Source organism: Microcebus murinus, chromosome 11, assembly GCF_040939455.1.
Source record: "Microcebus murinus isolate Inina chromosome 11, M.murinus_Inina_mat1.0, whole genome shotgun sequence".
NCBI lineage: Eukaryota > Metazoa > Chordata > Mammalia > Primates > Cheirogaleidae > Microcebus > Microcebus murinus.
The window spans coordinates 64,381,075-64,404,706 of NC_134114.1; the positions used below are offsets into that span (position 1 = coordinate 64,381,075).

At 32.3% G+C, this 23,632-nt stretch overlaps 1 protein-coding gene across 8 annotated transcripts in view; it reads right to left on the reverse strand.

Annotated features, from left to right (window-relative positions):
- Nucleotides 1-23,632, reverse strand: part of TMEM161B (transmembrane protein 161B) — an 82,020-nt gene that overhangs the window by 22,944 nt on the left and 35,444 nt on the right. For 5 of the 8 annotated variants that reach the window (XM_076008158.1, XM_012781464.2, XM_012781462.2 and 2 more), the window contains 2 exons: nt 22,829-22,926; nt 18,403-18,559 (listed from right to left, as the gene is read on the reverse strand). In XM_076008158.1, the coding sequence (XP_075864273.1) occupies nt 18,403-18,467 (65 nt within the window). In that variant the 5' untranslated portion in view covers nt 18,468-18,559; nt 22,829-22,926. The remainder of the gene's footprint in view (nt 1-18,402; nt 18,560-22,828; nt 22,927-23,632) is intronic. The other 3 variants (XM_076008162.1, XM_076008159.1, XM_076008160.1) reach the window with 1 other exon arrangement.

Below are 23,632 nucleotides of genomic sequence, written 5' to 3' on the forward strand. Positions count from 1 at the left end.
TAATTCCTGCACTTCGGGAGGCCAGCTTTGAGGCTGGGAATTCAACACCAGCATGGGCAACATAGTGAAATCTTGGCTCTACAAAAAAACACACCAAAAAACAAACCTGAGTGTGGTGGTGCACGCTTGTAGTCCAAGCTACTCAGGAGGCTGAGGGAGAAGGAACAACTGAGCCCAGGAGTTTAAGGTTGTAATGAACTATGTTGGGCCACTGCACTCCAGCCTGGGTGAGCAAGACCGTCTCTTAAAAACAATGTGGCAGAGAGGTTAAAAACCTGTCACAAAGCTAGATTAGAGGGAACTGGTGTTGAAATCAAGGCAGCCTGGATCCAGAGTCTATGCACTTAACAATTGACTGTACTGCCTCTACCAAACTGTATGCAACACTTAAGCTAATGTGGTAGTTTAGTAGTAGTAATAAATGAAATCTTTTCAAAACAGAGCTGCCCTGACAGAAGAGTTCAAACACTGTCAGAATAAGAATCAGAATCCTTACTCAGGAAAAGTTGGGCAAGGATTAAGACTCCCATCATTTCTCCTTAAAAGTTGTCCTTTGCTGCACTATTTAAAAATGGTTAATATAGTTTTTATAGGTCACTAAATATGAAATGTCCAAATTTGAATCAAAAGTGTAGTTTATTATATCTCAAACAAGAAGCAGTACAATTAGGCAAAGTATGTGCTTAAACTATTCACACAGTCTTGCCATCTTAACAGTAGCTTGTTTATGTCAGCAGTGAAGAAGCCCAGAGAGTGAGTGTAGATGAAATCGGGAAAGGCATTTTCCATGGCTTGTTGAGAATTGAGTATGGGTCTTTGCAATAAGTGGTCCAAAGCCTGGAAGAAGAGGTAATCAGTTAGTGCAAGGTCTGGTGAATACAGTGGATGACACAGAGTTTACAAGTCCAGCCTCTGTAGTTTGAGCAGCTTTGTGTGACATGTGGTCGAGCATTGTCTTGCAAGAGGATTGGCCTGTCTCTATTGACCAGTCTACGCTGCTTAATCACAAGCATCCCCATCATTTCATCTAACTGGTTGTAGTAGACATCTGCTGTAATAGACTGACCAGGTTTCATGAAGTTGTAGTGGATAATACCAGCACTGGATCATATGACACCATTAGCTTTCTTTGACGAATATTTGATTATGGACTGTGTTTCAACACTTCATCTTTATCCAACTGTCGTGCCAAATGCTTGCGATTATCAAAAAGAATCCACTTTTCAACACATGCCACAATACGGTGTAGAAATGGTTTCGCCTTTATGTCACGACAACAAAGAAAGGCAACCTTCCAGATGATGATTTCTCTTCTGACATTCATTTAATTAATGGGGAGCCCATCTATCCAGTTTTTTTACCTTGCCGATTTGTTTCAAATGGCCCAATACTGTTGAAATAGTAACGTCAAACCTTACTGCTAATTCACGCATAGGTTGAGATGGATTCACTTGCACTGCAGTTTTCAGCTCATCATTATCCACTGTGGCTCATATTCAAGATTAAGGTCACCAGATTTCTCAAACCATCCAAGTACTGTGCCTTCATGAGCCACATCCTTTCCAAACACTTCACTGATATTTCAAGCTTCTGTGCTGCATTGGTTCCACGATAGAACTCATATTAAAAAATAACACCAACTTTTTACTTACCCATGGTTTCACAAAAATTGCTCTAAAAAAATTTTGAAAGATAATCACAAGCCCAAATGTGCATGTGAAAGACTGATGATGTACCTTCACAGTAAAAATAAAACAAGAAGTGTCGAAGTGAACTGTCAGAGATATCAACTGTCAAAGTTAGTACTTAAGGATATCAGACATTTCATATTTAATAACCTAATATTCCTTCTCTACTCTTAGGGTACTCAGGTCATTGGATATAAACGTAGAGTCCCAGCTGCTCTAACTATGGGCACCTACCTCCATGTAGGCCAACTTGATGGTGATGAAGATAACTTTCTGATATCTTTCAAATGTAACTTGAAATAAATCTCTACTAGAATGTAAACTCCATGAGAGCAAAGATTCTTTTTCCTTTTGTTCACTATTACAGTCAGAGTAACAAGAACAGTGCCTGGCACATAATAGGTTCTCAAACAATTGGTAAAGAAATTTTGCCACAGAAATAATGTTTTACATGGTAGTTCAGATAAGCAGAAATAGAATGATATGAATAACAACATTTTCCCTGAGATAATATACCTGAAGTCCAAAATAATCAATGCTTTTTTAGAAAAAGTTTTACTCTAAAGTCTGTTTTTATTGGTAATAATAAAAATATAAATTATTTACTACTCACAGGTACAAAGAATTTTCTGGGTTTTATAAAGGCTAACACTTTGTTTTCCTAAGGCTTATTAGCAGATAGTTTCCCTTAAAAATGTCAAAAAAAAAAAAAAAAAAAAAAAAAAACCACTAAGTACAGGGGTATCTCATTTTTACCTACCTATTCCTAGGGCAACCAGGACCTCAGAACAATGAGCGATGGGAAATACTTTTATTAGCCTCCTTTAGTTAAGCACCTTGCTTTTCATTGAGTATTGTCCCTTTTCTTGCCATTCATTGTTCTTAGTTCATCCCATTCTAGTCTCCTTTTCACACAAATCTGTTTTTTTCTCAAATACCACCATTCAAGATAAATAAAACACTTTCTCAACTTTATTTTCCTAATTACTTATTTAGCAATAGCAGTATTTTCTTTGAAAACATATGGTCCTGTATGCTACATTACAGATCAAATGAATTTTCATGGGCTAAATTTGGGAGGAGGGAGATGCTATTTATAGTATTATTTCTCTAAGAAAAGGAAACTTTATTTTCAGGCATTTTAGAATGCAATCTACATGTAAGTTGGAGGTATTATCTAAAAAATTGCTATACTAGCAACTAATTTCTACTTTTTAACATATTTCTTTATAGACTATTATAAAGGTACTATTTATAATATCATATTTTATAAATTAAGTACTTACTTCTGAGACAAGACAAAATCAAATAATAAAAAGCTAGATGATAACCCCTGAACTTTCTGATTAAAAAGACTTCTGCAGGTTTACATATTTGCTATAACAAATATATGCTTTAAGATACAATGAACTAGAAAAATTTATTAATATAAAAAGCTTCAGTTTACATATTCTGAAGACATTTATTTACCATGTTTGTTACTTTCATTCAAACTATCTTCTTATATCCCCCATAACTCAGGTTACATATAATGGTCAAGTACTCGAACAAATTACTTCTTTAATGTACGGAATAAATTACTAAACAAGTAAATGCCATTAGTTTACATTCAATACCCCCCATATATGCAGCTCCCTAACATAAGGTTATATTACTCAATTTAACTCTGCAATATTCTGGTTATACAATAATGCAGAAATCTGAAACTCTACTGAAGTAAAAAAGCTGATCCACATAATAATAGGTATCAGTTATTCCAATGAATTTAGCATTAGGAGAAAGGAGAAGCTAAATTATTTTTAAAATACAAGATATAAATTTTAAAGTCTTATAAACCTGCAAAACCAACAATCTGAGCCAAGTATTGTAAGAATTTAAAGACTAATATTTACATTCCAGTTCTTATTTTGCAATGTAGTATCTGGTGATGTTTCCATGTTATTCCTTCAAAAATTCTTTATAAAATCACCTAACATCATTGTACAAGTTTTCCATAAACATATTTGTCAATCTTCTTCCTAGTTTGGATAACAGCCACTAAATCATTTAAAAATAATAAGAACATACTGCAACACTGTAGAAGTTAGCACATTCAGTAATACCAAGCTTAACCAGGATTATCAAATTTACAGACTGTCAATTTCAATTAAAATGACTTACAGAGTTTCACAAAAACACATTTAGATTCTATGTCATTTTAAGAAAAAAAATGTGAATTTTTTTCACTTTTCTACAACTTAATCTTTGCACACAAGTTACCACTATTCTTTTCTCCTTTTCTATAATAGCATTCATTTCAGAGTTTTTGCATTTATGCTCTCACCTCAAAGACAAACATTGGTACTCTACAGTTATACTAAAAAGACTTTCTGAGGAAAAAAATTGGAAAGACTATCTATATTGAGAGACTAAGACCCTAACAGTAATCAGCAGTTTCCAGCTAGAGAAGACACAGACAGGACCTGCCTCACCATCAATGCAAACCTATCTATCCCCTTAGCCTGAGAAAAAATACATTGTTTCTAATGAAAAATGCTTCTGATAGGAGCCAGCTGTGTGTGCTGAGCAGAAAAAAAGGTTAAAAGGAATTCATCTAAACCATCCTGCATAATCTTAAATTCTTGGAATAGTTTTATAATTAACCAAAGGAATAAACATGCTGTAGTTTAACTTTACATTATTATTTACTTTTAGGTACTTTAATAAAGAAAAAAACGACAAAATTAAGACTTCCCTGCTTTCTTCTAAGAACTTTCTAACTTCTCCTCAGAGGATAAAACAAAGTATTATACACAGACGAGTCTAGTACATAACTACTTTTAAAATCATGCAATTTTAAAGCATAACCTTACTACATGTATGATTAATAAGTGATATTACTCACTTAGTAACAGAGTTGAAAGCCAGGTTAATTAAGTGTGAAAAGGATGAAAGCAAACAACAGAGAACAAAAGATCTGATTTTAAATAGAGTAAATAGGACCTAGTAAAGCTTTTTTCCATGCAAATTGTGGTTTTTCTTTTACAAAGTAGAGACTCTATCTCTGAATACCATGTTTTCTAAAAAACAAATTAGGAAAAATTATTATAAGTCTTAAAAGAAACTTTAAACCTCAACATTTAAGATAGAATTTAAGAAACACAAAATACTATTTAAGACTGGTGATGAGATTCTACAATACAGTTGCTCAAACTTTTCGCTCCAGGATATTCTGAATTCCATGTTTTTTACTTACTTATCTTTTCTCCAAAACAAACAAATAAACAACAAAAAAACCCAAAAGCCAGTGGTTTATTTTACTAGTACAGGCTGAATATCTCTTAACCAAAATGCTTGGGATCAGAGGTGTTTCAAATTTTAGATATTTCCAGATTTTGGAATATCTGCATATACATAATGAGATATCTCGGAGATGAGACCCAAGTCTAAACCTGAAATTCATTTATATATCATATACACTGTATGGACACATAGCCTAAAGGTAATTTTATACAATATTTTTAATAATTTTGTACATGAAACAAAATTTTGACTGCATTTTGAATGCAACGTGTCACATGAGATCAGGTGTGGAATTTTCCACTTGTGGTGTCATGTTGATGCTCAAAAAGTTTCAGATCATGGATCATTTTGGATTTCAGATTTTCGGATTAGGGATGCTATATCAAACACCTGGTCCATCTCTTTTTCTTGGCACTGTAAGCAAGAGCTTACACAAGAGAAGAGAACAAGGAAAAGGGAGTAAAGGGAATTTTGAAAAACAAAATATAAAAATACCAAAACCACAACCAAACTGCTTTTGATTACACAGCTATGATCTCTCTCAGAGCTTAAGGGCCCTAAGCTCAGGTTTGAAAAACCCTGCTTTATTTTTACTGACTGGATACTAGAATCTATAAAGACACAATTTCCAAATCCTTCATTATACCTAAAAAAAAAAAATAACATCTTTGGCCAAAAGTGATGCCAAATGATCAGAATGAAATTTCCCAAAAATAATATCTACCGCCACACTTTGTTACTCTAAAATAATAAATTATAAAATATGTCAACTAAATTCAAGGAAAACAAACTTAGATGCAACTTGATACAGGCATGAAGGATGATAGTGTCCTTATTAGTGCTTTATAATTTCACTCCACAAATGCCTAAAATCCTATAATCTCTACATCCTCAATTCATATTGCATACTGGGATAAACATTAAAACCACGTATTTACTGAGTCCCACATTAAAACAAAGTCTTAACCCATATGTAATTCTATGACCTGGCCACACCCACATGTTTAGCTTTCATTCAAACTTCACCTAAATCAGAATAGTGTATTTACCATCTCTTGAATGTAATCACTACATCGTCTTGGATCATAATCTCCATCACCTGAATTCCCCTCTTCCCTTCCCCCCATCTACTCAAAGACTCAACTAATGTGTCATGCTTCAAGACACCATATCCTCTCCTGCCCAATTTCTTTGCTCTTCTGAACTCACTGTAGCACTTACTACTATAATTTACTTGCCACATAATGCTATCATGTTATCTCAAGCTGTAGTGTAACAAAGTTGCAAAGACAGAATTCTCTATGGCTAGGCATGGTGGCTCATGCCTGTAATCTTAGCACTTTGAAGTGGGAGGATCACTTGAGGCCAAGAGTTAGAAACCAGCAAAATCCTGTCTCCACAAAAAATAGAAAAATTAGTTGACTGTGGTGGCACCTGTAGTTCCAGTTACCTGGGAGGCTGAGGAAGGAGAACAGCTTGAGCCCAGGAGTCTGAGGTTTGCAGTGAGCTATGCTGATGCCCCTGCACTCTTGCCCAAGGTACAGAGCAAGACCCTGCCACAAAAAAATAAAAAAAGATTCTAGATCCAGAGTGCCTGGCTGAATTCTGGTTCTACTCTGTGGTGCTCTTCCACATGAAAATTAATTAACCTCTCTCTGTGTTTCTTCACTTCTAAAATGCAGCCATTATATCCACCACTTCAGAGAGTTATTGTGAAAATGAAGGATTTTTTTTCTAGTTCTCAGTAACAACTTGACGTTTTCTAGATAACTGAATTAAATATGAAACTTCTAATACCAAAAAGTAATTAAGGAATGTACAAAAGGACAGATGTATCACATACGATACAATTCCTAGGTGTTTTTAAATCTTTTAACCTTTTCCATAAAGATCTAATTTAAAAAGAACAAGATTCCTAAAGTGGTAGTGGTGTAGTGTGGGCTGAATATATACTAATAGGCGGGGGCTGACCTCTACATAGGTACCAACTGAACTCCCAACTCTCCACTCCCACTGCCTTCCTATGAAGCCAGGTAAGAAACCCCACTCTGATTACAATAGAACACTAAGATTTTACCTTTGAAGAAAGTAAACCTGAGGCACAGCAGAGTTTAGATTAAGTCAACTGTATTGAAACTAGGATGATTAAGTGAAAGTCTACATACTAAAGGTAGTACTCATCTTGGAAACAAGCACAGTAGATTTGTACACTCCAAGCAGGAGATTAAGAAACTCTCCTCTAGATAAACTAAAGGGCTTCAAAGAAAAGACCAACAGACAATGACATTATGGGCTACCTAAAATAAAACCAGCTTCATTATTACCAAGTTATTCTTTAGTAAAACTAACCAATATTTTAGGTTTTGCAGGCCATATACAGTCTTGTAGCATATTTGTTCAACTCTTTAAAAATGTTAAAAACCATTCTTAGCACAAAACCTGTACCAAAATAGGCTGCAGTCCAGATACTGCAAGCCATAGTTTACCGACCTGTATTTAGAGCATAACATCTTATAAAAAATACAATAGAACAGTGACAGGAAAAAAGTAATTTAGAGGGAAATAAAAGATACAGACAGCAGAATAAAAAGTTTTAATATACATATAACTATGTATTAATTAGACATACATATACATGTGTTTATACACAGATATCTATACATATATGACATCTATATTCTATAATGCTAAGGAAAGATAAATGCATCCTTCAAGTAAGAGCAGGATGCTCTAAAAAGCAATGGTTAGAATCAAAAATAAGCTCAGAAAAATTAAAAATAGGACCAGCAAAATTAAAGAAAACATAGGTTTGGAAGATGAAGTTGAGGAAAAGTTCCCTTAAGCACAACAAAATGACACGCAGAAAATAAGAAAAAAGGTAATAAACAAAATCCCAGTACACGAAAGTAAAAAAGATCCTCATGAAGTACATCATCATGAACCTTCAGAAACCAGACAAGAGAAGACTGAAAATTTCCTGAGAAGGAAAATAAAGCAAAACAAGTCATATGTAAAAGATTTAACTATCATAATGGTACAGTAATTCTTAATAGCAACTTTCAAAATTAAGGATCAACAAGGCAATGTCTTCATATAAAGAAAAATGTCTTCTATAAAGAAAAATACTGACAACCTAGAATTCTATATCCAACCAAATACCAAAGAAATAAATGGGAATATAAAAGTACGACACTTTCAAAACCACAGAGTCCAAAAATAGTTACCTCACATGCCTACTTTGGGATAAAGCTCCACCAAAAACATCTGAACAAGCAAAGAAAGAGAAAAACACTGAATTCTGGAAATGTGAAACTAAATTTGGGAGAAAGATAATGGGAATTCCTACGATGATAGCAAAAATAAGTCCCAGGATAATAGTTATGCAGCTAGCCTGAAGGGTAACCAACCCAAATAAAAGCCAAAGAATGGAGCTCTCTAGGAAAGGCATTTCCATAAGAAAGAAAAAGGAACTAATATAAGTTATAAGTAACCTTGTGGAAAACTGTACTGAAAAGCTAACGGAATTAGTAATAAAGAAAAAAAAAGTTGATTTTTACAAAAAGCAAAAATTCTGAAAAAATTGCAAAAGAAAAGCAATGGTGTTTAACAGAACCTAGGATACATACAAATTCACAGTATGTGTGTGTGTGTATATATATATATATATTTTATTAATCTTTAAAATGTCATGTACTGAGATTATTTCTAGGTCCTATGAATTAAAATATACTGAAATGCTCATGATGATCAATTAACATTAACCCACGATTAGAAATGTTTACTATGCTTGTGAACACTATCATAAAACATTGATTTCAATACAATCTAGTCCTTTACACACAAAGACCTGAGACAGATATAGATAAGCAGATTAAATATACCCAGAATAAAACAAATCAAGTATTTAATCTATTTTATAGAGAAGTAAAGTTAACAGGCTGCTTTTGTAAGGGTTATACTCTCCCTCCAAAAGAAAAAAACCAGTTGAAGACCACTCTGGGATTCTATGAAAACAGGAAATAAAATTCTGATAGAAGAGACAGAAGAGATTATTTTTGTAGACTCTTCATTATGTTTCAATTCAAACATTGTTCTACCAAACCTTTAGAGCAAAGTGCATTACATTCTATTATAATTATATATAATAAATCCAAAAAGAAGCACATGGTAGTAGACCAAACAAAACCTTTTAAAATGACAACTGTTACCATTAGACCTAACAGGATATAAATCTGGCTTTTTTTTTTAAAGACACACAAGAAATAACTACTACGGTGTGGTGACCCATTTAGAGTTCCTCAGTGACAACTGTGGTAACTTTGAGAAATTTGATAGACTAAGGCAGTAACTAAGTTTCTCATTGAGCTAATTTGCAAATTTCTCTAATACCTATATAACAAATTATTTTAAAAGAAGGAAGAAAAATCCTTGTATGCTCTAATCCCAGGGGTCTTCAAACTATGGCCCTTGGGCCACATGCAGCCCGCCAGGTGTTTTTGCCACTGCTGCCTGTACTTGTCCCGGGGCCATGTGCGCCGCACTCTCCAATGGTCTGAGGGACAGTGAACTGGCCCCCTGTTTAAAAAGTTTGAGGACCACTGTTCTAATTACATGAACAGTAAGTTATTCACATAGAAAAATAAATCATAAACTATATCTGAAATATTATAAGAACATCTTTCAAAATAAATTTCCATCAGAGTTATTTCCCTTGAAACAGATCTTCATAAATTATCCATAATTTATGAAGTAAATTAGATGTATTCACTTTTGCCATTTTGTACACAAATACAGCCTGATAATATAAACATATAAACGTTACGATAATGTCAAAATTAGGTTTTTACATTTATAGACATGTACAACACTAGTTTTAACACTAGTTAAAAACATGGTATTTAAAAAAAAACATGGCATTTATTTATTTATGGCTTCAACAATGGAGATAATAAAAGTCAAGTACTTTCATTCTGAATAAACACTTTTCCCCACCACTATGCCCCTACATATTTTCACAGATCATTCTGTAAGTTAGACTTTAATAAAGAAAATTATACTAGTAAATATTCAAACCTGCATATGGGAAACTAATGATACAAATAGTCATTTTCTTTTAACAATTTTTTTTCTCTTTATCCCTCATTTCTAGCTGAATGGACCACCTATTTTACATGTTAAGTTATTTTGTTTTATATTACAAAATATCTACCCTTGAATCAAAGAATGTTAGGAGTGGAATAATTTTTTTTCTGCCAAAGGCTGACATTTTTAAAGTTCTAATTTAATGTTAACATCTTTTGCAATTGGAAATAGGCCATATTTTATAGATGCAAATATAAAACTTCTAATAGCAAAGAAAAATCAAGGATAAGAGGGAAGATTTATTCAGGAAGAAGTATTTTAAATATTTTTACCTTCAAGGTGAAAATAAGAGCTTTCAAATGAACAGGCTTAATTTTTTTAGCTCTAAAATGGCAAATTTCTGTCAGATCTAGGAAAACTACTTAATTAATATATACTTATCAAGGTATCATTATGTTTCAACTTTGTTTTATACGCACATTGCTTTAAAGACCCAATTCTCATATTAAGAAAACATGTCTTCTATGCCCTAACATCCTGAAATTATTCAAAGACATTTTATCAATTTTTTTGAGAAATAACGAACCATATTCCAAGAATATTTTGCTGTCAATACACATATATGATTAATAGTATCCTAAAGAATAAACATAGGTTTCTCAAACATTTTGCACAAATTTATGACTATCTTCTTAAAATAGATCATTTCTATTCAACTAAGCAATTGTCATGTAAATTCAAAGCTTTTCTACTATATGAAAAAAAAGATTATATTCTTATTTTTTGTGACCACAATCAATAAAAAAATCCTAATTTTTTTCAAATGATTAAACTTCCATCTATTTTTCCATAAGAAAAGGTGAAATACTCAAAACACACTACACTTCACATTCTATACTGCAAAGAAACTAGAAACCACACCAAAAATCAATTAGTGATGTACACTGAAAATTAACAATAAGTATATTAATTATTATGACCTAGCAGCAAGTAAAATCCTTTTAAAAATAGTCTAATCCTGTCTTCCAATGTTAAAAAAAAATAAAGAAAAATAAAAAGAAATAAAATTTGGATAATTTTTAACTAAAATATATCTCCTATGTTTGATATGCAGGTTCAATTACTTTAAGTATAAAAAAAAAAAACCTAAAATTCTTTCGGGTATAAGCAAAATATCATGATGCATGTTTAAAACTTCATCCCCTAGTTAGCCAGCACCAATTTAACTAATCTGTGAAGAGAAATAACAGCCAAAGATTTTTGAAAGCATAAAACATAAGCATTTAAAAAACAAAAGAGGGCTATCCTTAAATTTTTAGTTTCAGAAGGAAAATTATCACTTTGCAGCTGAAAGAGAAAAAAGTGAGACTCAGTTATAAATTAAACAAAATAAAGCCTGGTTTATGCCTATAATCCCAGTACTTTGGGAATCCCAGGCAGGAGGACTGCTTGAGGCCAGGAGTTTCAGAACAGCCTGGGCAATATAGGGAGACACCATCTCTACCAAAAAAAAAAAAAAAAAAAAAATTAACTAGGCAGGGTGGTGTACACCTGTAGTCTCAGCTGTTTGGGAAGCTACAGGAGGATAGCTTGAACCTAAGAATTTGAAGTTACAGTGAGCTATGATAGCACCACTGCACTCCAGCCTGGAGTGACAGAGTGATTCCCCGTCTCAAAAAAAAAAAAAAGATAAATTCTTACTACTCGAGTTCCCTATTTAACTCAAGGTTTCCATCCCGAAATCTGAGTAATTTGGCAGCATTATGTTACAGAAAGTCTCCAAAAGTTTATAAAAAGAACAAATCTTGACATAACATACTATATTCAACTTTTCAATAATAAACAAGTACATTGGCTCAGATTCACTAATTTTGAGTCTTTGTTCCCCTCTCACTAGACCTTCTACTATATTTCATGTACTTTACTTCAAGGTTTAGTGTTCCATTTTCCTCATTAGTGTAAAGCAGAACATTTTTGTAAACTAAAAGAATATTGTAATTTGGAATCTTTTAAGGAATTTAGAAGTGGTGACTAAATTATGCTAGTTTCCTATAGTTGCCTACTTTGCACAGCAAACAAATACAGCATTTAATTTGTAGACCTTTAATTTACAAATCTACATATAGAACTGAATATTAAACCAGAAAATCTTAGAATTTATTTTAATTTAAACCATTCATAACTTTTAGCTTTGTATAAAATGTGTATGCGTTGGCAACCAAGGCAAATTAAAATTTTAGAACACAGTCCTATAAACATATATAATAGGGTTTTGTACCATAAACCATTCACATTATAAAACATGAGCACTGTGGAAATGTGACTAATGATCTAGTCCTTTGCCCACATGTAACAGGACTACGGAGAAGCTTTATCATTCTTTGTAGAATAGCTTTCTTCTTGCTCAAATTTATGTAATTGACTCAATATTACTCTCTGTGCTAGAGCTTATTCCTAAGTTTCTTTGAAAAAAAAATCTATACATTGTAGAGTATTTTAATTTTTAACAGTTACTTCCACCAAAGGTCTCTTTTTTGCAAGCACCATTGTTACCTTTTTACTTTTCATTTATTCATAAATTAAAATATGCTTCATATCATAAAATCAGTAGACATTTCTGCAGTGACTAAGATTTCATGGACCATCATACAGGAAAGACAATTACTAGAAGTGTTCTGTCCTCATTGCAAAGCTTTCTTCACTCTTTGTGTTCCCCATCCGATGTAACTTGACATAAATGGAAGTGGAACACAACTTGGTCAAAGAAAGTGGTGATAACTACAAAGAGGAAAGAAGAGTAGAACTGAGAATCAGTTTGGGTTTAGGAGTGAGACTGGAAGCAGGTGTGATAGCTGAGATGCATGAACAATTGAGTTGAAGCAGAAAGCATAGCTGATGATAAGAGTAGACTCAGTCCTAGGTTTCAGGATTCAAAATTTTAGTGTCATATATTTTATAAAGTAATTCTTGTACTTTTAGAACTCTCAAGATTCTGCAGAAATTATAATTGCTGTCCCCTACATAAGTATGTCAAATATAACTGATGGATGAAGAAAACAAAATGACAATAGAAAAAAACAATTTTATTCCTCACTTGTTAATGAATTCATTACTTAAGTTATATGTATCTAATTTAGGGACCATTTTAACAAAGAACATTTCATCAAAAAGAATATCGAAATTAAATGAGGTATTTATAACTCTAGAATTAAACAGAGGTATTGTCCTATATAATAAAGGAGAAATGTGTTTGACTAGTAAGTAAACACATACAACAAGAAAATGAAGAGAAGCCAGACAGGTCACATCTACTAAGATTCCGTTCCTAGGGTATAAAAGGAAAAACAGATAAATTATAAATAAGATAAAAGATAGGGTATAAACAGATTCCTCACTGGTGTTAATCTGGATATCTGGAATTTAATTCTGGTCTCCTATATGCTGTTAAAAGGAATACATCATATTCTCACATGCTACAGGAATGAACAACAAAACAAAATCACACACCCAAGCACGCACCTACCCCCTTTATGGAGGGTCAAAGTTGGCAGAAAATAGCCTGGATTATACACTCTTCAGCACTTTCTATCCTCTCTGGGATGGGGAGACAGCCAGCTACAAGATTCCCACAGGGATGCTATTGTTTAGTGCCTTTCAGTACTTAAAACTAAGCAGAGCCAGTTTAGTATGTGAGATCTTTGCTCTCACATTAGGCATTACTGAATAAAGATAAAATTTATTCACATATACAATAGAGCATCTATTAACAAGTATGTTTTTCCATAATAATTTTACTAGTAGGTAGGCATTAAGAGATGAATAAAATTAAAACTGGTTATCAAAAATATTCATTCACACATAGGTATAAACCATAAAGTGAATGAAAAAATATACCATAATAAACGATGTTTTGGAGAACATGAGAACTCAATAAAATATGAAAAAGTACCAGTACATGTAGTCAGCTAGTGCTAATTATCAAATTAAAATATTTTTAGTGTGTTTTATATGTCTCCACGTCTAAGGATAGGGCTTTATTCTGATTGAATGGTTATTTTCACATATTTAATACTACAGAATTAAACAGCAACATTTTAAATGCTTGAACTTGAATCTGTTCTTGACATTAGTGCTACACTGGACTGTGGATGTTTCTCAACTAGTAACACATGATCAGTATTTCTACCCAGTACGTTACTATATACTCTTGAAAATGTTGACTCTTAAGGCTTTGTTCTCACCCTTCTGGTCTAAATTATATCTAAATCAATCCAAAAGAGTCAACAGAGAGATAACACAGTGGTGATGAAATGTCAAATCATATCATATATTTAAAATGGTATTCACTTACAGCTCTAAAAGATGGTTCTGCAGTCTCTGGCTAAATATAAAAGATGTGAGACATGCATCTTCTCCACTCACTCTTAACTAAATAAACCACATAAAAAAGAAAGTAAAAATCTTCAAGAACAAATAATAAGAGACAACTGCAGAAAAAAGTCAACAAAATTTTGGAAGAAAGTTTAAGTGGATGGAAAAGCATTAACTAATTTAGGTTTCGGCTTTCTCTGTTATGCTGGGTCTGCAAGAGGAGGAACCCAATGAGAAGAAAGCAAATTCATTTACTAGAAGCCCTGGAAAAGTCAAGAATTGGACACACCAGGTACCTCTAAATGCAAGGTTGCACAATAAATGAAAATAGGAAGACTGGTTGGAAGTCTGTATTATGAATAATTAAGATTTCCCAGATTTTTTTTGTCTTGCCTAATCATATAGATTAGGTGTTGGCTTTTCACCAACTCTGACAAAAACCTATAATGATTACTATCTAAAGATGTTAAACTACAGAAGAATGGCTTTGGAGTATTATCCAAAAGTTAGGGTGACAATGAAGAATAAAAAACCATAGGGGAATAAATAAATGTCAGTACACTGATTGTTGAGACTCTAACCCCCTTCTTGGATCAATTCCTGTAACACTGGCTGTCACTTACTCTACAGTTGGGAAAATGGACAATTCCTCTCTGGAGAAATTGAGAGCCCTCAAATGTACAGGCACTGATATTTATAAGTGCCCTCCAAAATACTGTTAGGTCCCTGCTCAATCATCCACAAAAAGGCCTAGCAATCAACAAGGTAAGCTCCAGCCACTTGCAAAAAACTTCCAATGTTTAAGGGCCTTCTTATATATAAACAGATACTCAAAGATCACAAGTCATTTTAGAATAATCTCCGCCTGTGATTAAAACAAAAAGGGGAAAAAAAACTCAGAAAAGAATGCAAGGCACAACTTAGAATATGCTTATTTATTTCTAACATGCTTAGAAATAGAAAGATATTACATATCCATGACACAAGAATGTTATGAAATATAACATTTAAAAATGTCTTAAAAATTAAAACAAATTGATATAAAAATTCAACACAAGGGTTAAAAGACAAAATTAGGAAGAAAAAAATCAAGAAAATAGTATAAAATAAACGAAAAAAGGGAAATAAAAAAAATTAAAGAATCATTCAAGGAAACTGAATATCTCACTAACAAGTTCCTAAAAAAGATGATAGAAAATGATTTAGTAGTAGTCCCAGCTACTTGGGAGGCTGTGGTGGGAGGATCTCTTGAGCCCAGGAGGTCAAGTCCAGCCTAGACCATATAGTGAGATCCCCATCTCTTATAAAAAAGAACAAAAAGAAAAACAGCAGCAAATTAAGTACATCACTTACTTTTGGTCTCTTTCTAAACCCCATTAAAATGATGGCAAAGGAATCTGTTTTTAGGAATATAAATAAAGTGAATGAAAAAAGAAAAAAAAGGCAATAAAATTTTGGAAGCTAGAAAGCAGGCAGATAAATGATTTACTAAAAACAATGAGAAAGCTGAATCAGAAAGCCAAGAAACAATCTGATTTTACTACAGAACTCCCAGAAAGGACAGAGAATTGGTTAGATGACACACAACTCTCTATATTGGCGTGCAAGTACCAGTTACTGAATGTGTGTAGTGGGAGTAATAGTAAGTATTAATAACAAGTACTACTAAAAAAAAGTACATTTAAAAAGTAGTCAGTTTAATCCACCCCTATCTAAATTAGCTTTGGCGATTTATGCTTTGGAGAAGGTAAAAAAATATAATCTCTGGCCTTGCCACATTATTCAACAACATGCCCTCACCATGTGCTCAGAGCGCCCATTCTAGTTTCCAGTGTCTCCAACCTAAATATGGACAGGCCAACATATATCACTTGAGCTATGTGAGAAAAGCCTGTAACATGAAAAACAGCAGCCAAACCAAACTAACAGAAGCAACATATAGTAAAAAGATATCTTAGCAGAAAAAACCTTTTAACAAAATCTATCATTAATATCTTGAAACAGACATAAGAAGATAATGTAATAACAAAACAAGCAGGATTCCATAAAGGGGGAACAAGGGAAGAGAAGAAAAAAACTCCTTAAAATTAAAAATTATAGCAGAAATTCAAAACAGTAAACTCAATAAAATGGTTGAGAAGGTGAATACATTTTCCCAAAAAACCAAATAATATAAAAATATAAACATGATCATATATATGAAAAGAAGATGATAGTCTTAAAAAACAGTCTAGGAGATCCAATATTTGAATAAGCATTCCAAAAAGAGAGAAAATGGGGAAGAAGAAATCACCAAAAAACTAACCCAAGAAAATTTTCTAGAATTCAAGAACATGTGTTTCCAGATTGGTAAAGTACCAGCACAGGAGATGAAAACAGATCCTCAATAAGGCACACAGTCATACAATTTCAACATACTAGGTAGCTAGCTAAAGGAAAGACAGTAAAAATTCCACACAGAAAAAAATAGAACATAAATACTCAGAAATTGAAATAGCAGCTAGAATTTTTAGAGTAAGAATGAAACTTCAAAGACAATGAAATAATGCCTTCAAAATTTTCAAGAGAATAATTTCAACCTAGAATTCAATTCTCAGCCAAAGGACCAATTAATTTTTAGGGCAAAATTAAAATGTACTTCGCATGCAACCTTTTCTGAAGATGATACTGGAGGATATACTCCACCAAAATGAGAGAGTAAACCAAGTAGGAGGCAGGCATGGAATATAAGAAAAAAAGAGCTCCAATTTGAGAGATGCAAAGAGAATGCCTAATAAGATAATGACTGAAGGCAAGGGCACAGCTGCATATCAGATAGGAAGGGCAACCAATCCAGACTCAGGCTTACACGAGGGCTCCGGGAAACCCTCTCTATGAAGATGAAATTGACACACTCCATGATACTTCTGAAGATATTGAGATTTCAAAATAAAATAAAATAAATCTCCCAGTAGTAAAACATAGGAGTTTTTGGATTTAAAGGGTAAATCTAGACCTTAACACAATTAATAATAAGACTTCAGAAACCAAAAAGAATAAAGAGAAAAAGCTTCAGGAGGGTCTAGGTGGGGGTAGAGGGAAGTAGGTATGTAAGAAAAGCAAAAGGGCATCCAATTTCTCAAGAGCCTTCAAAATTGAGGAAAAATTATTCCTAAAATTCTTAGAATTTTCTACTGAACAAAACTATCACTCAAGTATGGGGAAAAAAAATAAAGATAATTTCAGGCATGCAAGATTTCAAAAAACAATTTACCATCCTTTCTAAGGACACTATAGGAGAATGTACTCTGCCAAAAGGAAAGTAAACCAAGGAAAAGGAGATCATGGGATCCAGAAAAAGGTTAGATGGAATTCTCAGGAACATAATGAAGGAAGTGCCAGGATAACAGCTATGCAGGAACTTTAGAAAACTCAAGGCTGCAGGAGAATATTTCTGTGGGAAACACCAAAAACGAAGTATGTGAATTACTGAAATTCTATTAATTTGTAGAAGAGTTTAGTTTCCACATAATAAAAATAAAAAATTGTTCATGGAAAGTAATAATACACTGTAATGCCTGGCTATCAATAAGTTTTCATAGTTATAACATGGTAAAACTGACTATAAAGTCAATACAATGTTATCTCTAGTTAGTTATTTTGGGAGAATGAAAGGGAAGGAAAGAGGAAGAAAGGTACAACAATATATAAAATTAAAGTAGTACCATTATCCCATAATATTTAAACATAAGGAAAGAAATCCCAAAAGAAATGCCTAAAAGAGATGAAAGTGGCAGCCTCTGTCACATTAGACTTCAATAAGAACGAAAAGGCAGGAAATTGGCTTTTTAAACTACTTACTGTATCTGAAAATTGTTTCAATTACACAAAGTAGAATTCAACAAAGAAAAGTTGACCTAAAATCTTTTTCAAATCAAAGATTAGATTTAATGGTGTTAACTGCAAAATAAGTTAATATTAATGATGTTTTGAAGGATACATTGCAAAAGACAAAACAAGCAGGCACCAGACTAAGCTGATGTTCATTTCCTGTGTCGGCTTCATAAAATTGTAGTAGACTTCAGTTACTAGATACACAACTGTAGCAGCCACTGTGAAATCCACCAGCCACTGGTATTCTGGAAAGTAATGCAATGCTGCAAAATAAAGGTTAAAAAAAAAGTTTCACTTAAATTTTCTTAAGAAGCTTATGAAATTTATTAAAAATTAAGTAGGCTAGACTTATTCTATTTGTCCATTTGCAATGAAAAGTTTGCAAATGTAACACTCTAAAAATGCAGGAAATAGACTGAGAATGTTAGCATCCAAAATTAAATTTCAATGCTTCGTATATTAAATAATTAAAATAAACCTGAAAGGATAAGCAAAAATTATTTAAATTGTTATTAAAATATGATTGTAAATGTGTTGGTATTTTCTTAATTAGCCATTTTTTATACAAATCATTAAATTTTTTTTAAGGACCTACCTATAACCTTAACTTAAGAATAAAACTTAGAAATATAACAGATTTACTTATATTATTCATTTCTGTGAAATAAGAAATATTTTACAGTTTGATATAGTTATTAATTGCACTAGTCGTAGATTAGTAATTTTGTGAGTTACTGTAGATTAAACTAATAAATAATACTTTTTATTCTCTCTTCTGTTCTGCAAAAAAAGCTGAATGTCTATTGGTTTTCCATAAAACCATACCCCTTTAACAAACTATTCCATTATAATCATTTGTATTAAAATTAACATTCTTTGAAAGTAAATATAATTCCACCACCCTCTGCATCTCAGATATTTTAAACTTCTTATCTGGTATAGATAATCTGATTTACTTCTACTAGAATGTAGTCCAAAAGACCAACATCATTTTTTAGAAGGCCTCCTAAAAATGTGGAAGTAATTCATGTACATAAACATCAATACATATGTTCTTACTAGCACATAAGAAAATGATCTACATTACCCTGGAAAACTCTCAATTGTAAAATGTAATACAATTATACCTGATATAATATCCTCATAAAAAAAAGTATTTTAAAAATAAAATACCACTGAAAGACCTATTAAAAATGTCAAAACAGACTAACCAAAATTATACCGTTACTATAAGGTGATAGCAAGGTTTTTAAAATACCAAATTTTTTTATGATTGGGTAAACTTTTCAAATTTTCTGAGTTATTTTAACACTCTTAATTTGCTTCAAGTTATTTTAACTGCTTTAGATATTCTGCTATGATTGAGCTTCTGAGTAACAGCCTGAAAGATTTATTCTAAAATGGCTGTAGGATGCCTACCCTCAATCACTCATCACCTCCCCTTGCAAAGAAAAAAAAAAAAATCCACACTGAACCTTTTAAATACTGGAAGGAGGAAAAGGAGATGGATAGAAAATATAAACAAAAATCCATTCATCTAAATGTTTTAAATTTTTATTAACAATAATTGAAGTAAGTGTTCTAATTCTCTAAGGTTATCCACACTAACAGGGGCTTCCTCGATGGAACTCACTCATAGCAAACAGCTAAGTGACATTTAAAAGTTCTTATGTTCTGTAAGAGGTTCTTATAATAAATAGCTAATATGAACTAAGAAAAACTTTCAAGATAGTTACTGGGATATCAACAATACATACATTCAACAAAAATTCAAATTATATATATTCTTGGTTATATATTTAAGTGTTGTATTCTTTTTGTATTAAATAATTATATATGTGCCTTTTAATAGAATATTGAAGTCAAAAGACATTCAGACAGAAAATCCTCTACTATTAGCTAAACAAATACATATACGCAACATGCAATCACAAAGGATTATATATATTTATAAGCATAAACATCTCCTTGCTAGTCTGGTTAACTGGAAATGCCCTTGACATTGTATGACCAGTTGTTAAACTAGTACCATTTGCAATGAATTCTCAAAATGGTACAAGGGAAACCAAATAGTCAATAAACTATACGCTGAAGCTACATTACCCTAATTTCAATATTTTAAGTTCATTAAAATAGCCTAATTCTCACTGACTGGCTCTAAGACATTTAGTGTGTAACCCTGCCTAGGTTATTTAATTCTTTCTAATGAGGGGGGAAAAAAGGATAATAATTACCCACCTCAGAATTGTGAGGATTAGCTAATATAAGTATTATAATAATGTTTAATATTCAATAATTTTAAGATATATTAAAGTTAATTAGCTGTTAATTATTCAAAAAGCATTAGCTATTAGTAAAAATATTAAAAACTAAAAATAACAAAGAATGTGTACATATTCTTGTATTTATACATGTCTGTGAACATTTTATACAAATAAACACATGTATGAGATTAAGAAAACAAACATGACAACTACTAATCAAATAGTCGAAGTACCTTTAAATGTTTTAAATGTTGCATAAAAAATAGTTAAAAAGAAAAAAGATGACATAACCAGTCTTAAGAGTCTGAATATTAGACAACTGATTTCTATTGTTCTCCACTGATATTTTTGGGATCTCAGACACCCTTTCCATATATATTACAATCTTTGTAGATGTATTAATCAACTTTCAAATTTTTTGAAGCCACTTTGTACCAAAAAATAATTCTATATGAGATGCTAGATAAATCTGTTAAGGTTTCTTGCAGGTGATCTGATTTAACCCCAAAAGGGCCAAACTGCCCTTTTCGATATGATAGCCTATATGACATTATTAAAATTACATTTAAAAAAACACATATTTTATTTCTTGATTTATCACATAAACCATAAATTGGTCAAAAATCAAAGTCACTTGGAGTACTTTTAAAAATATAAATTCTCAGAACCTAATCTAGATTCACTGAATCTCCAAGGGTGGGATTCACTGAATCTCCAAGGGTGGAATAGGAAATCTTCCTTACTTCTTTCTTTCCTCTCTCCCTCCCTTCTTTCCTCTTCTCCCTTCCTTCCTTTCTTTGTGACAGGGTCTCACTCTGTCACTCAGGTTGGAGTGCAGTGGGGTGATGACAGCTCACTGAATGCTCAAACTCCTAGGCTCAAGCATTCCTCTCACTTCAGCCTCCTGAGTAGCTGGGACTATGGGCCTGTGCCACCACATCCAGCTTTTTTTTTTTTTTTTTGTAAAGACAGGGTCTCACTATGTTGCCAAGGCAGGTCTCAAACTCCTGGCCTCAAATGATCCTCCTATCCCTAATGAATAGAATTACAGGCATAAGCCACTACATCCAGCTGGGAATCTTTATTTTTAGAGTATCTCAAGTGATTTTGATGCATACCAAGGTTTAAAAACCAGTGTTTTAAATAATATATCATCATCTTAGATGCCTTTCCTTTCTAGGAACAATTTCATATAAATTTCATTTCAAACTTAAAGTCATTGTAGTCATTATACAATTATAGAAATTAAGATACAGGAGGAAAATTAAATGACTTATATTCAGAGATACCCAATGGGTAAAGGTGATCTTAAATAAGTGAAGTTTTCTAATTCCTAATCCAGTTCATTATTCTAAAACTACTTTCCTTTCTACTAAAATGTGAGAATAAAATTGAAATATAGCTAATTTTTTTTCTTTTTTTTTTCCAGACCTTGTGAATAGGAAGTAAAATATAGGCAATTTAATTCAAATACAGTTGACCCTTGAACAACGTGAGTTTGAACTGCACAGGTCCACTTATCTGTGGATTTTCTTCTGCCTTTGCCACCAGAGACAGCAAAACCAATCTCAATGTGAAGATGTTGAGAATGAAGATATTATGATGATCCACTTCTCCTTTATTGAATATTAAACATATTTTCACTTCCTTATGATTTTAATATTTTCTTTTTTTCTAGCTTACTTTATTGTAAGAATACAGTATATAATACATATACAAAATATGTGTTCATTGACTGTTTATGTTATTCATAAGGCTTCCAGTCAACAGACTATTAGTAGTTAAGTTTTGGGGGAGTCAGAAATTATACTTGGATTTTCGACTATGCAGGAGTCAGCAACCCTACCCCCTACCACCCCACCGCTCAAGGTTCAACTGTATTCAAATGTAGTTTTGCAAGTCACATTAGAAAAGGAGAAGGCTGGCATAGATAGCAAAAAAAAAGAAAAAAAAAGTCTAGAATTCTAGATTATAAAAACTGTGATCTCAATTTAATAAACAGAAACTGTGTAACAAATTTGTGTAAGTCAGCCTTTTCTGAAAAATGGGCAAAATAATACAAGCTAGGTGAACAGAAAAAGAAATTTAATTCAATGAAGTCATTTTTAAGTTTTAAGTTCTTAGAAAGAGTCCATATTCTATACAATGAATTTAAAGATTAGAAAAACATTTAAAGCAAATCTATCTACAATAGATAGAATGAAAGTACTTTCACTACCATAATATAAAACTGAGATTTCCAGAATATTTTATCAAGATTTCCCTTACCTAAAGTATCCACTTCTGTAACTGACTTTGTTTCTAGATGAAGGTCAATATCCTTTGGAATGGTTAATGGCTTACTTTCAATGTGACCATTATATTTCCTATAAAAATCAGACAAGTGACACAAAAAACAAGTTACCTACACTGTTAATCCAAGTGCTTGTTTCAAACTAATTACAAATGAGATTTTAAATTTCACAGTGAAGAGAAGCAGAATTTCTAATTATTTCATCAAAAAGGAGGGCAAGATAATCAAAGGTAGTTTTAAAGGGGGGACTACAAAATGTGGAGGTAAATTATCATGTGCATATATAGATCAGGTAAAGAATTGCTTAAATTAGTGACAGCAACAAAATCATTTCTCACCCATTTCTCCTACTCTCTCTTCTGTAGATTCAAAGACAACCTAACATCTCTTTCTTTAGGCACAAGAGTAAACACAAATGAAGACAAAGTATACTTCTCTTTGAAATGATATTAAGCACATACATACATATAAACAGACCTGTAACTATACACAAGTCAAGAGTTGAAGAAATATAAGATTTATATGCATGAGAAATTCAGAAACATGAAAGACTAACTTGGAATAGCTTTTACTAAAAATCACATGTGAAGGAAAACAATAGAATTGTTTGAGTGCACTTGTATGATTTCCAAATTTAATTCCTAAAGACAAACATATATATAAAGCAATAAACTAAGTTTTAATAACACTAATTTCAAAACTGGAAAATAATTTTGCATTTATTCTTAAATAAGTATAAACTGGGAAAACGTCAATAAAAATTATTTCATGTCAATAAG